The 15,690-nt window shown below is 35.6% G+C and overlaps 1 protein-coding gene across 6 annotated transcripts in view; it reads left to right on the top strand.

The window, feature by feature from the left end:
* Positions 1-15,690, top strand: part of CEP290 (centrosomal protein 290) — a 60,029-nt gene that overhangs the window by 25,407 nt on the left and 18,932 nt on the right. For all 6 annotated transcript variants that reach the window (XM_087934542.1, XM_087934541.1, XM_087934539.1 and 3 more), the window contains 16 exons: positions 1,312-1,427; positions 2,320-2,422; positions 2,808-3,038; positions 4,699-4,872; positions 5,141-5,252; positions 5,800-6,002; positions 7,040-7,191; positions 7,403-7,514; positions 7,609-8,064; positions 8,432-8,596; positions 8,766-8,873; positions 8,966-9,100; positions 10,004-10,267; positions 10,809-10,916; positions 11,789-11,988; positions 12,786-12,999. In XM_087934542.1, the coding sequence (XP_087790668.1) occupies positions 1,312-1,427; positions 2,320-2,422; positions 2,808-3,038; positions 4,699-4,872; positions 5,141-5,252; positions 5,800-6,002; positions 7,040-7,191; positions 7,403-7,514; positions 7,609-8,064; positions 8,432-8,596; positions 8,766-8,873; positions 8,966-9,100; positions 10,004-10,267; positions 10,809-10,916; positions 11,789-11,988; positions 12,786-12,999 (2,853 nt within the window). The remainder of the gene's footprint in view (positions 1-1,311; positions 1,428-2,319; positions 2,423-2,807; positions 3,039-4,698; positions 4,873-5,140; positions 5,253-5,799; positions 6,003-7,039; positions 7,192-7,402; positions 7,515-7,608; positions 8,065-8,431; positions 8,597-8,765; positions 8,874-8,965; positions 9,101-10,003; positions 10,268-10,808; positions 10,917-11,788; positions 11,989-12,785; positions 13,000-15,690) is intronic.

Below are 15,690 nucleotides of genomic sequence, written 5' to 3'. Positions count from 1 at the left end.
TGTATGTATATATGTATGTATGTATAAACACACACACACACACACACACATGCATACATACATACATACATTTTTGTAGATTTTCCCGGGTACAGGAATGCAGGTCTTGGCGTGTTCGGGTCTTTTCTTGTGTAAGACTGAGAGTATCTTGGTGATGTTTCGATGAGGTCCCACTTGCCATCTTCAAGCTGGTGCTTTCGGCTTCGTGCTTATGCGAGCAAAGCGTGATCGGAGCTGCCGTCTCTCTATAAATACTGGTGGGGAGGCTGGCTGTATTGTTATTTCTTGATTGGTTGATAACAGATAACAGATAATCTGAGTTGGAAGGGACCTTGTAGGTCATCTAGTCCAACACCCCCGCCCAAGTGGGAGACTCTACACCATTTCTGACAAATGGCGGTCCAATCTCTTGAAAGTCTCAAGTGATGGTGCTCCCACAACTTCCGAGGGCAAGGTGTTCCATATGGAGTTGATGTTTGCAGATTGGTTGGTTTTGGTTTGGCTCCGAGTTTGAGGCCTGGCTATGTGTTCATGGCATGTGGCTGAGGTATTGGCTGTGTGTCTATCAGCCTCCTGTGTTGTAACGACCTGGGTAATGGGTTGTGTGATGACCTTCTGAGTTCTATTATTGTGACATCCTGAGTCTTGTTCTGTAATCTCCTGAGTCGTTGGCTGTGTTGTAACATCCTAAGGTTTTGTCGTGTAGCCTCCTAAGTTTCGTGATGTAATATCCTAAGCGGGTGGCTGTGATGTGACGTTCCGGGTTTTGGTTTGGCTCTGAGTTTGAGGCCCAAACCAAGCAAACTGACACATGCCATGAACACATAGCCAGGCCTCAAACTTGGAGCCAAACCCAAACCAACCAATCTGCAAACATCAACTCCATCAACCAATCAAGAAATAACAACACAGCCAACCTCCCCACCAGTATTTATAGAGAGATGGTAGCTCCGATCATGCTTTGCTCGCAAAAGCACAAAGCTGAAAGCACCAGCCTGAAGATGGTGAGTGGGACCTCACCCAAACGTCGCCAAGATACTCTCAATCTTACATGGGAAAAGACCTGAACACGCCAAGACATGCATGCATGCACACACACACACATATATATAAATAAAATCACACAAAATAGCATGTCTACATAAAACGAGCATAGAATATTTTATTAACAAACATGCTTATACAATTAAATCCATTGCTATTAAGTATTAATTTAATAACTTCATTATCTTCAAGAAATCACTGTTCCAAGCAGTAACATTGCAATTGAAGTAGAGAGGTATCATATTTTTAATTTAAATGTCTTATTAGGAATTGGAAAACAAAGAACAGCTCTTCAAAAAATTAGAAGAGGCAATAGAAGAATATAAGAGAAAATTTGCAGTTATTCGACATCAACAAGGCTTGCTGTATAAAGAATATCAAAGGTATAGTGGTTTTTCCTTCTGATTATTTTGATTAGAAAGTCAAAATATCTTTGTTAATGGAAGAAATGAGAATTTTGTCTGATAGTTTTTTTGAGCTAACTTATAAACATAATAAATTCATACTCAGCTTATGGTAATTTTTACTTCTTTAGGGGTTCATATTGCCAAATTACAAATTTTAAAATTGGTACTATTGTGCCAAAAAGGAACATTTTTAAATCATGATAATATTAGCTTTTTCTCCTGAAAACTTGAAATAGTTATTATATGAAAGAAGAGCAAACAAGGAGGACAATCAATACTTTGCTATATTCTGAATCAGACAGGCTACCAAATTCTATCTAGATTACCGTAGGTAGTTTCTCAACACATCTGTTCACAATTGTTACAGTACCTAATAAGAATTTCTGTCTCTTCTCTTCAGATTCAAGACTTAATCCTGAACATTTAACAATTTAATTAAACAATGTATTAATGCTCCTAAGTAGTACTTTTTATTTGATTTATGAGATGTGGGATTGTTTTTTTGGCTAAATTTACACAATCTCTTGAGTTATGGATCTGTAAAGTTAGACCATCTGCATTGTATAGTGCTCTGGTATTGTAATATTTTTTTAGAAAATAATATAGTTTAAATTTCTGTGAGCTAAAAATGAGAGGCAAAATAAAACAATTTGTGTGATATCAAAACATTCAATTAATACTGTAATGTTCTTTCTCACAAGTTCTGTTTTGTTCATCAGTTCTTTTTGAGAATTGCTTATATCTTTTTAATCTAAACTTTCAAACCTAGGCACCCACCTAACTTGTTAAAATGTATTTTACAGGCTGAGATAGAAAGAAATGGCTTTAAGTATGCATGCATTTATGAAAAAGCTTCTGTCTTTTTTAGTGAAAGGGAACACTGGAAAGCTGCTAATGAGAAAATACTACAGGAAAAGAAAAGATTGGAGTATCAAAAGGAGGAAGATGATATAAAAATAAAGGAATATACTGTAAGGAGGTTATTTTCATTTGGTTGTAGTAAATTTTCATTGACATTAGAACAGAAAATGTTAATTAGCTATAATCCTATAATCCTATAATTTCATATTTTTTCCCCTAAACTATTAGCAAGTGGTCTTTGATTTGCTGAGGTTTTCACCTTCTCCCATACTTTATCACCAGATACAAAGAGGAATAGGGAGGAAAAACTGTTTTCATAAATGTTAATGTACTTATTCTCTGCATAGATTTTTTGGGGGGGAAAATACTGAGGAAAGATGGAGTAGATTGATGGTATGAATTAAGCTTCATAATCCAGAATCTGTTAATTATGCATGAGTATAAGGCTTACCAAATGTTGACTACAATGTCTATAAAAATGGAAACTTTCCACAGGATTTATTGGATGCACTTGAAAAGGATACTGATGATACTAAACAACTATTAATGGATTATAGTAGAAAAATTACTGTTCTGAGAGTCAATGAAAGATCAGTATCAAGACAATACACAACATTGCTTGAAATGGAAAAGCATCTTCGCAAAGAAAATGAGAAAATGAAGACTGAGATGATATCAATGGAGGTAACAGTTCGAGAGAAGATTGGATCTTTGCAAAGGTTCAAAGTATGTTACTTTATCCAAATTTGTTCATCATACTGTATGGATCAGTTATACATAAATTGATTATGTGTTATCAAGCTCATGAATCCTGTATGTTGCTGTAATCTCTCTTAACAGATTCCTGACCTGGCCCCTGTAGCTCTGATAGTTACCATAATAGTGTCATTGTGTTCAATGAAGGGGAGAGCCCTTTGAGATGCTGAGGCTACGAGGAAACACTCTTAAAAAGAAAACTTGCAACCAGTCAGTTGGAAATTCCACTGCCCAGTTGTCCATAAGCAACTCATGTTGTGCTATGAAAGTTCTCATCTTTTCTGACTTCCAAACCTTTCTGGCAAGCTGCTGTGAGTTCTCTGTAAAATAGGTAGCTCTGCCAGAGCAGGTGTTGGTGCTGGAGCTATTGGCATAGGGAGAGACTTGGCATAGGGCGAGGCAAATACTTCATTTGTTGGACCAATTTGAAGCATCATAGCTGACATTGTGCATCTTGGCTGACGTATTGCATATCTTGGTTTCCAAACCATCTTAGTGGTGTAGAACAGCATTCAAAGTGGGTTGTGCAGCTGCTTCTCCAGTCTGTAGTTCAGATGCCATTCTGGTGTTTTCATTGCAGTCTGTTGAAAAGTTTTAGAGAGAGGAATTGGCAAGGTTAATATCAGGTGGAAAAAACATTAAGTTTCAATTAAATTGATTTATTGCTCATGTCCAGGGGTGGGTTTCTACCAGTTCTGTCCACCTCTGTAGAACTGGTAGCTCTGAAGAGCAGCAGACATAGAACTGGTTCTATGTCTGCTGATGTTTTTGCCCACCTACACACCCGGGCTCTTACCTGATCTTTATTTCCTGATTTTTCAACTTTAGCAGCCGAACAAGGCACAGCTGCAGTTAGAAAAGCAGAAAAAGAGGGTTGTTTCAAAGGCTGCTTCTCTGCAGGCAGCTGCTGATGACGATTTACAGGTGCGCAGCCTGCAGGGAAGCTCGTAAAACCCGAACCGGTAGTTAACCCTGTCATATCCCACCCCTGCTCATGCCTATGCACAGGAATGCAGTCAACTAATGGTTAGCACTATTTTGGCACTAGATTAGAGTTTGCTTATTTATTTGTATCCCACCTTTGTTATTTTTACAAGTAGTTCAGGGTGGAAAATATATCCAACACATATATACTCCTTCTATGTTCCCCATAATAATAACCCTGTGAGGTGATTTGGATTGAGAGTATGTCTGGCCCAATCCTGAACCGGTAGTTAACCCTGTCATATCCCACCCCTGCTCATGCCTATGCACAGGAATGCAGTCAACTAATGGTTAGCACTATTTTGGCACTAGATTAGAGTTTGCTTATTTATTTGTATCCCACCTTTGTTATTTTTACAAGTAGTTCAGGGTGGAAAATATATCCAACACATATATACTCCTTCTATGTTCCCCATAATAATAACCCTGTGAGGTGATTTGGATTGAGAGTGTGTCTGGCCCAAAGCTGCCCAGCTGGCTTTCATGAAGGTTTGGACTTGGTCTGCTTGTGCAACATAAAAACTCTAGACTGATTCTTCTTTTGACTCTGTCTCCAAGCTCAGCCACTCCTACAGATATGTTTCTAGTAACTCTTGGAATAATAATTTCCTTTGGACTATTGACAACATTCTCTTTTTCAATTTAGGAAATGGCAACTTTCAAGATAGCAGCATTGCAAAAAGCATTGGATGATAGTGTACCTCTAAATGACCTTGAAATGGCTAATAAACAATATAATGAGTTAACTGCTAAATACAGGGATATGCTTCAAAGAGATAACTTGCTTATTCAAAGAACAAACAATGTGGAACACCTTGAGGTAATATTATTTCTATTATATTACTTTGAAGAAACTTTATATTGTTCCCTTCATCCCTTCATTTACTTTTTGAGCTGTTATCAAATCCAATTATATGCTTCATTATCACCAAGAATTAGAAAGAGAACTTTATGGAGTGGTCCCAGGAAACTCTTGTTAAAGTCAAAGTATATTTCATTCAAATTAACATAGAAAAATCAGTACTGTTATTCCATTCAAATTATATTTACAGTAGAAAAATAATGTACCTTTACATGTTCCTTCATAGCATGAGAACACATCTCTGAAAAATCAGATAGAATCTTTGAATAAGGAACTAGAAATTACAAAGGAGAAATTTCATACAATTGAACAAGCCTGGGAACAAACAGCAAAACTTGGTAAGCACATAGTTACGGTAAAAAGATATGGTAATACATTTTACTTTTTTTCTGTAAAACTAGCAATTTGACAAGTTTATATATTTTTATTTTTACTTGGGAAGTGATGGAATACCAATTTCACATTTTAAATTTGGCAAGAGTAAGATTCTTAATTACATCCATGTATTGAGTTGAACAAAGAACATAGTATTTAGATATATCTCTATTTCCTTTCTTTTGTATTATTAGAACATTAACATGTTAGATGGTTTGTCCTATTTGGGAAAATTGGTTTCTTCTGCCTTAAGTGAAAAAATGAAGTATTCCAAATTCACAAATGGGATTAAATCATCAACAAATTATTAATCTGCTATAATTAAATGATCATTAGACTGCTGGGTCATGTTCCTATTTTTATATTAAAAGAATAAACATTTTGGAAAATTTAACATATTGTTCCTCTATAACAGTAGTATTATATTTTATTTCTGTTTAAGGTATGTAGTACATCTGAGTAGCATTTTATTATACATGATGATAATGATTATATTATTGCTGTTATTAGGAGACAGTGCTACAGACAAAGCTACAAAGTCCATAACCAACAGTGAGATTGTTTCTATTTCTAAGAAAATTACTATGCTTGAAATGAAGGAACTAAATGAACGTCAGAGAGCAGAACATTGTCAGAGAATGTATGAACAACTACGATATACATTAAAACAAGCAGAAGAACGTAACTTTGAACTGGAAACAAAATTTGCTGAGGTGGTTATTAAGCTTTATTATGTAGCTTGTATAAAGTGTTTGATACAATTATAGATTGCTTTTGTTTTTGTAATTATCTGTCATTGAGTTAACTTGTTGGTTTTAAAAAGAATTCATGGTGATAGAGGCTTTTAGGGGCAATTGATTAAAACAGGGAGCATGTACATGCTCAAGATCTATACTGATGTAAAAGGTGCAATAATATACATGTTTACCTATGAGTAGCTTCCATTGATTTAGTGAGCTGTATTTCAAGTAAATTGGCAAAAGACTGTAAGTGAGTTTTGCTTTGGAAATCTCATTGCTGCTTCAGGTTTCTGCCATTCATTTCTGCCTTTTGGTAATGGATTGGATGAAAAGAATTACAACTTTGTATCATCAGCTGGGATTGTAATGGGTTATAACTCTTTCAAAACAAACAGCAACAAAAACATTTGCTGTAATATATTATAAATTATTTTTTATGATGTTGCTGCTGTATTATTTTATGATGTTGCTGAAATTTGCAATTTGACATAAAAGATCAAACTCCTGTATGTATTTCAAAGATAAATGTCTTATGCTGTAATGTAACATCCCAAGTTCTAACAGTATAAACAGCTGTCAGATTAAATATATACATATCTTCTCTCCTCTTCTCATAGATTTAGCCTAGGTACTACACACTTTACTAGATCTTTATTTCAGTATTTGTAGAGATTATGATTTCATACATAGTTCCTTAAATGTATGCTTTGAAATCTGTGAATGTAATTGCATGAAAACACTTTACCTAGATTTTTTGCACTGAGTGAAATATGCAATAGATATAGACTGATTGTGTTTCCTTCTAGTTTAGTAAGTCACAAGGAGTTACAGATGCAACTGAAAACAAAGCTACATTTAAATGCTAAGCCCTAGCCAGATGCCTGTTTTTAAAATCTTATTCTTCAGATTTAAGAATATAAAAATATACATGATATAAATAATCCAGCTGTATGTTTGGACATCGTTATATATTACCTCAGTGAAATTCATTTCAATTTGATTTTTCTTAGCTTACAAAAATCAACCTTGAAGCACAGAAGGTAGAACAGTCTTTGCGAGATGAACTGTCAAACAGTGTGAGTAAAGAAATAAGTGATGTGGATAAACATCGAATAATGGAGCTAGAGAAAAGTGAAACTGAACTCAAGATTGAGATATCAAAGTAAGTTTTAAACTGTATCCCTTTGCTGAAAACTGAGGAAGTATATTGATATTTACCCAGCAGATCATCTTTTTCCTATATATGTATGTCACAAGATCTTTTTAATGGGAAAATATTAAGACAGATTTCTTTTGTTAAATTAACTTTTTATTCCAAAGTTATGAAACTGGGGGTTATTATAAAGAAAGCTTTCATGTGTCTCTGCTATAAGGTTAAAGGAGCTTTCTGATATTGCTAAGGCACAAGTTACTGCACTGGAGAATCGGCAACAATCGAGAGATAAGGAAGTGGAATCACTCAGAATGCAGATTTTGGATTATCAGGTGGGATTTCTGATACCCAGCATAATTTTTAGTGTTCTTTGTAGTATTATTCTTTTAAACACATTTAATTTATTTTTATTTTTGGGGATTATAGGTACAATCAGATGAAAAAACACTTATTGCAAAATTACATCAGCATATTGTGGCCATTCAGGTTAGTGAGGCTACAGCTATGACTAAGTTGGCAGCTGCAACATCAAAACTTCAGAAGGCAGAGATCGCTAATATGCGCTTAGAGCAAAAATTGGATGATAAAGAGCAAGCATTGTATTATGCAAGAGTTGAAGGGAAGAATAGAGTCAAACATTTACGCCAAACTGTTCAGTCATTACGGAGGCAATTTAGTGGTGCTTTGCCCTTAGCTCAACAAGAGAAGTTCTCCAAGACTATGATTCAACTGCAGAATGACAAACTTAAAACTATGGAAGATATCAAGAAAGCTCAGCAAGAACGTCGAAATGCAGAGAACAGAGCAGTGGAGATGGAGATGAAATTAAAAGGAATAGAAGAACTAGTAGCCACTTTAAAAGATGCAAGAGGAGCACAAAAGGTTTGAGACATTCAGTCTTAAATTGAAAGCTTTTATATGTAATCCTGCATATGCCAGATCAGGCTTTGGATATTATTCTTATCACCCCTGTCTATATGCATGTCTTTCTAGCCTTCTTAGTGGTGCACAGTGATTTATATTTCCTTTATAAAGTCATCTTGTTAGTTAGGACCAAAATGTGAAGAGATTTTAGATGTACACTAAACTTTGTATAGGGACATCAAGAATTCCTTATTTCAAAGCCTTTTATTCCTTGCTAAAAAGTTATAATGGTTGTTCAATTCTTGACTATTATACTACTTTACTGGAATTAATTAATTGTGTTGTTTAAATTATTGTTGAGACTTGATTTGTTATAAATTATCAGGTAATTGAGTGGCATGTGAAAATTGAAGAACTTCGCCTCCAACAACTTAAACTAAATCGTGAATTATCCAGGAAAAATGAGGAGATTAAATATTTAAAAAATATCCTCTCTGAATATGAACAGACAATCAATCATTTGGAAGAAGAAATTGTTCAGCAGGGCCAGGTACAGAAAAAATACCACTATCAATTTTTTTCTTCAAAAAAATTATGTACTCTTAAGAATATTACTGTTGTTAATCTTTCATAAAAACATTTTTTGCATTTAAGTTTATTTATACCATTGTGCTATAGTGGTGTCATTCTTAGATGTCATTCTTCATATAAAATTGTAGTTCCATGAGGAGCGACAGATGGCCTGGGATAAAAGAGAAGTAGAATTAGAACGTCAGCTGGATATATATGACAGTCAGAAACAGAACCTATTAAGTACAGCTCAGAAGGTAATTACATTGATTTAAAGCTATATAATAGAGCCATATTTTTTGGTGGGGAGCTGCTTTCTTTATCTTCCATTTACTTCTCTCGTTTACAGTTTAATGAAGCTGCAGGTACACTTCCAGATCCTAGCTTGACTCTTCCACATCAGCTTGAGCAAGCTCTTAAAACAGTTAGGGAACAAAGTCGAACAATTCTGGAAATGCAAGCCACCTGCAAATCTGTAGAAGAGGTAATAGAACTACTCACCTAATTGAATCTTTTGCTTTTAATGATGTTATCAGACCAAGAGAGGGAGAAAATTATCATTATTCAAGCAAGCTTAGGAACTCTGTTTTTAATTACTTTCCACAAATAATTTACAATAATTATCACTTAAATAGTATATAAGCTGGAAACCTGAGAGTGTTAACTGAGACCAAAATTTCTTAGGTTTACCTAAGTGAAAATGGAAAAATAGAAAATGTTGTTAATGAAATGTCAGCATAATGATATCAATTTAATTTGATTTCTTGATAAAAGCATTTTAATTTTTGTGATTACCATTAACTAGTAGGATGATCAAATTCTGACTACTTAAGCCTTAATCTACGAGTTTAAATTATTTTGTGATAGTTTAACATGTCAACTTATTAGTTGATAAATTAAAGTTCATTTTTTAGCTATGATGACAAGATAAACAAATAAATGTATTACTATTGGCATTTTGAAAGTTGTAACTGGATCTGATTGTACAGGATCTAAGCAATGAAAGATAAAACTAAATGTCTTTAGCAAAAACTAGCTAGCTCTCCCCAAATTATCTCCTGTTATTATTTTTTTATATTTTCTGTTTCCAGAGCTGCTAACTAGAAAATCCTGAGTTCCTTCTCTTGCAGTTGCCTCCATTATCATTATCACTCCACTTTTACCCACACCACCATAAACCTTCCTTCCTGCTCTTCTAGTATTTTTAATTCGGAGAAGGTTACAAAGTTGTAGGGTTGTTTTTTTTAAAAAAATCCGCACACGTTTTATATTTAAGGCTGATCATATCACAATAGAAGCATAATTGATTGAAATGTCATGTAAAATGTACATATTGCTGAAATTAATTATAACCAATTTTCAATAATATGGATTTTCTTTGTTTCAGAAGCTAAAAGAAAAAGAAGCCGCTTTGTGGAAAGCAGAGCAAAACATCTTGTCACGAGACAAAGTCATAAATGAACTAAGACTGCAATTGCCAGCATCATCCGAAAGAGAGAAATTGGTAGCGCAGCTAGATCAAATTGATGATAACACCTACCCCCATGCTCTGAAAATCGCACATCAGACCATTGCAAATATGCAAGCTAGATTAAATCAAAAAGAAGAAATTCTGAAGAAGTACCAACATCTTTTGGCCAAAGCACGAGAGGTATTATAATTTAGAATTCTTAAATAAAAATGAAGGTTGAATATTTAGGTTTCATAATGGGATTTGTGGTTAGGCTTGGGAAAAAAAAACACTGTACACCAATACTTTCTGTTGGCATCTTCCTATTATTTCAGTTATTTTTCTTGAATATTTTTGTGCATCATTTATGAAAAACACTCCTAGGTAGGCATATAAAGGAATGAAAGTAACAGTTTAATAGGGACAAAGAAGAAAAAAGAAATATAAGAAGGTCACATATTAAAGTTATAAGTAATCTTATTTTGAAAATGTAAAATGTGGACAGTTAGTTTGGCTTTCTTTGTATTTTGTAATCTGATTTAGTATTTGAATAGATTTGGGAGGAATAAGTCTGCAGAAACAAAATGAGTCTAAATCACTGAATGAATGAACATGTGTGTGTATGTATGTATGTATGTATGTATGTGTGTGTGTATGTATTCTCACCTGTTTTTAATAATTAAATGAAATAGCAGAAATTATCAAAGTCTATTGTTATAAGAAACGTAAATGTATTATTTAGGAACAAGAAGAAATTGCAAAGAAACATGAAGAAGAGCTCAGAGTTCTGCACCAGAAATTAGATGTACACGTTGACAGTTCCTTTAATAAATTCAAGCAAACAGCTTTAGTAAGTATAAGAAGTTTTATTTGTTTCTAAACTAAATGCTTATGGCATAAAGGTAAAACAGAAAAATTATTATGGTTGATTGTGCAGTCAACCAGAAGTTTAGACTGGATGTGGCATTTTTGCCCACCTATTGAGCCTTTCCCGTGACCTGGGATAAGGTGATATTATTTCATAGTATTCAAGGTATCAGTGCAGGACATCAGGGATTCAGATGAAGCTGCCTTTTGCAATTGACTGGTGTTGATTTTATCAATGTCAGTGGAGTTCAAGTGGTGCTCCAATTGAACTGGGATTGGGATTCAATTGGAGCACCACTTGAACCAAGGCACCTATCATCGTTGATACTATCTGCTTTCTTTTGTCATACTTGCACATTATTATTGTTTTTATTATTAAACTAGCTACCCCACTGATGGAACTAACAGGTTGAGTTGACACTCTTAACCTTTTATTTGGAGCAATTCCTGTGAGGAAATACAAAGAAATGGGCAATATTTGCTATTTCATTATGCAGATAAACATTAACTTGTACATATAGTCCCTGACTTACAACAGTTTGCTTAGTAATTGTTACAAAAGTTACAAAGGCACTGAAAAAAGTGACTTATGACCATTTTTCACACTGATCTGAAGAAAAATATATCATCCTAATGATGACTTTAAGGAGAATATTTAAATCTACTAATGAAATTCTTGTGACTTTGAAAGTTCCTAATTTTGACTGATGTGTATGTTCTGAATTGAGAATTATATGAACTAAATTAACTTCTTCTTACGATATATTGGCAAGAAATTTTGATTTTTGATGTTAAAATATTAAAATGAAATAAATGAGTACAGAAAAATTTATTTCAATCTTTGTTGTTCTATAGGAGTTGATTCGAAAGCCTTCTTTAGCTGTTCCGGCAAGTAAGCATTTAATTCGTCTGGCAGAACTGGAACAAACTATAGCAGAACAGGATAGTTCCCTTAATTCCCTTCTCAGCAAATTAAAGAAAGCATCGTCTGACTTACAGAAGCAAAAGCAGATAACTGCAGTAAAAATCAAGGAGTTTGATAACATCAGGGCCCAGTAAGTATAAACTGAAGTTGTGATACTTCTGCATGGTTCATCTTTAGAAAAACTTGACCAGTTTTCTTGACTTACAACTGAGTCTTGTAACAGATAACAGATAAAAGATAATCAGAGTTGGAAGGGACCTTGTAGGTCATCTAGTCCAACCCCCTGCCCAAGCGGGAGACCCTACACCATTTCTGATAAATGGCAGTCCAATCTCTCCTTGAAAGTCTCAAGTGATGGCGCTCCCACAACTTCCAAGGGCAAGCTGTTCCATTGGTTGATTGTTCTCACTGTCAGAAAGTTTCTCCTTATTTCCAGGTTAAATCTCTCCTTGTTCAGTTTCCATCCATTATTCCTTGTCTGGCCTACAGGCGCTTTAGAAAATAGCTTGAACCTTCCTCCCTGTGGCAGCCTCTCAAATATTGGAAGACTGCTATCATGTGTCCCCTGGTCCTTCTCTTTACTGGACTAGCCAAGCCCAGTTTCTGCAATCGTTAGTTGTATGTTTTAGCCTCCAGTCCCCTAATCATCCTCGTTGCTCTTCTCTGTTGCATAAGTAATTAAATTTTGAACTAATTATCACTATATAAATTTAAAATTAATTGAATAATATTTTAGAGCTTTTATCATTGTCTCACTCCTCGCCTTTTAATAACATCACTAAGTTTAGTTACCAGTAAATTAGTTTAAATTTTGATATAAATATTTTGAGAAATATTTATGAATAATGTTTGAATGTTTCTTAGTCTACCTGGCTGTGCTCAATTTAATAGTGGAATTCAATTATATATATAATTTTGTTGCACTAGGCTTGAGGAGGAGCATCAAGGTAGAGTTAAAAGACTGCAAGATGAAATAGAAGAATTAAGGAGTTTGTTGTCAAAAATGGGAAAAGAGCTACTGAATATAAAAAGTGAGTTGGAGATACAAAGAGAAGCAAATAGCAGGTCTCCAACAACTACAATGAAGAATCTAGTGGAACGACTAAAGAATCAGCTAGCTTTAAAAGAAAAGCAACAAAAAGTAAGTATGATACTTTCACAATTTTTAGGGAGGGGACGGGTGCAATCATTAAAAAGCTTTTTGGTTAAGTATATTATTCAAAGATAGCCAAAGCCATTTTATAAGCCATACTAAAAATTGTAAATGAAAACAGAAAAGCTCCCTATATGCCAACATTTTTTCAGAGCTGGAAGACTTGAGTGTTTCAATAATGGTATAGCGTGTCTTTCCTTTGTTCTACTTGGTTTGCGTGATGACTGCAAAATAAAGATGGTCCTTTCATTCCTTTCTATCCTGACCTGTCCAGTCCCTGAGATGCCTTAACTGACTTTGGACTGTTACACACATGCACACACAGGCACACAGGCACACAGACACAGACACAGACACACACTCCTCAATTTACAACAGTTGATTTAGTGACCATTCAAGGTTACAACAGCATTGAAAAAAGTGACTTAAGACTTTTTTTCACAGTTATGACCTTTGTAGCAGTCCCATGGTCATGTGATCAAAATTCAGATGTTTGGCAACTGGTTCATATTTATGACCATTGCTGTATACCAAGTTCATATGACCTTTTGTGACCATATGATCAAGGTTTTGCAACCTTCTGACAAGCAAAATCAATGGAAAAGCCAGATTCACTTAACCGGGTTACTAACTTATTAACTGCAGTGATTATTAACAACTGAGGCAGGAAATGTCATAATATGGGACAAAACTCAGTTAACAAAGTGTCTCACTTAACAACAGAAATTTTGACCACAATTGTAGTCATACGTTGAGGATATATATACATACCATGTCTCCCCGAAAATACAACTTAGCCCAGAAGTAAGTTCTAATTTGATTTTTACATGTGCGCCCAATCCAGCTCAACCCACCAAAAACATAACTGTAAAAGACAGACCAGAAATAAAAGTTAAAATAAGCAAAAAATTAGTAAGAGAGCACCTGTCTGATCTTGATGAAAACAAATCACCAGGGCCTGATGGATTATATCCCAGAGTTTTAAAGGAGCTGGCAGAGGTCATCTCAGAACCACTGCACCATATCTTTCAAAAATCCTGGAGCACTGGGGAACTACCAGAGGACTGGAAAAGAGCTGATGTGGTTCCCATCTTCAAAAAAGGGAAAAAAAATAGACCCAGGAAACTATAGACCAATCAGCCTAACATCAATACCCGGGAAGATACTGGAGAAGATCATAAAAAACAGATCTGCCAACATCTAGAAACAAGTAAAGTAATAACTAGCAGTCAGCACAGGTTTGTTAAAAACAGATCATGCCAAACCAATCTTATTTCATTCTTCAACACAGTGACTAAATTAGTAGACCAGCAAAATACTGTGGACATAATATATTTAGATTTCAGCAAGGCATTTGATAAAGTAGACCACAACCTACTTCTTAGTAAGCTAGAAAAAAGTGGAATAGATAGCACCACCACTAGATGGATTTGCAACTGGCTGGCAAACCGTACTCAACAAGTAGTCCTTAATGGGTCTAAGTCTACATGGAGGGAAGTAAGCAGTGGGGTGCCACAAGGTTCTGTCTTAGGCCCAGTACTCTTCAATATCTTCATTAACGACAGATGAGGGAATAGAAGGGGAACTTACCAAATTTGCAGATGATACTAAGCTGGCAGGAATAGCTAACACCCAAGAAGATAGGCTCAAGATCCAGATGGATCTTGACAGACTAGAACACTGGGCCATATCTAATAAAATTCAGTGTAGAGAAAAGTAAAGTCCTATACTTAGGCAGGAAAAACTAAAAGTACACATATAGACTGGGTGAAACCAGGCGCAATAGCAGTAACTGTGAGAGGGATCTTGGAGTCTTAGTGGACAACCAGCTAAATAGGAGCCAGCAGTGTGCAGCAGCCGCCAAAAAAAACTAATGCAATCCTAAGTTGCATTAACAGAGGGATACAGTCAAGCTCAAGGGAAGAACTAATACCACTCTATAAAGCCTTAGTAAGACCACACCTAGAGTACTGCATCCAGTTTTGGTCACCACATTATAAAAAAGATGTTGAGACTCTAGAAAAAGTACAGAGAAGAGCAACCAGGATGATTAGGGGACTGGAGGCTAAAACATACAATGAACGGTTGCAGGAACTGGGCTTGGCTAGTCTAGTGAAGAGAAGGACCAGGGGAGACATGATAGCAATCTTCCAATATTTGAGGGGCTGCCACAGGGAGGAAGGGGTCAAGCTATTTTCTAAAGCTCCTGTAGGCCAGACAAGGAATAATGGATGGAAACTGAACAAGGAGAGATTTAACCTGGAAATAAGGAGAAACTTTGTGACAGTGAGAACAATCAACCAATGGAACAGCTTGCCCTTGGAAGTTGTGGGAGCGCCATCACTTGAGACTTTCAAGAAGAGATTGGACTGCCATTTATCAGAAATGGTATAGGGTCTCCCTCTTGGGCGGGGGGTTGGACTAGATGACCTACAAGGTCCCTTCCAACTCTGATTATCTGTATCAGTCTGGGGTACATAGAATCAGGTGAGATGCATGGTAAAAATTTAGATGGGGGGGTGAAGCTGCCATACTTACCAGGCCTCCCACACCTCGACACCTGCCTCACCTTGCAGGCCTACTTCTGTGGCCACTTGCCATCACTCACACGCATCATCCTTGGCCTCCGTTTTGCCATCAGGCCTTTCCAGAAAGGCATCTGCAGCCAATAACAGAGCC

Source organism: Pseudonaja textilis, chromosome 5, assembly GCF_049901715.1.
Source record: "Pseudonaja textilis isolate UNSWEBS1 chromosome 5, rPseTex1.2, whole genome shotgun sequence".
NCBI classification, from domain to species: Eukaryota; Metazoa; Chordata; class Lepidosauria; order Squamata; family Elapidae; genus Pseudonaja; species Pseudonaja textilis.
Note: the sequence above shows the minus strand (reverse complement) of the source record. Positions and strands in the feature narration are given on the sequence as shown.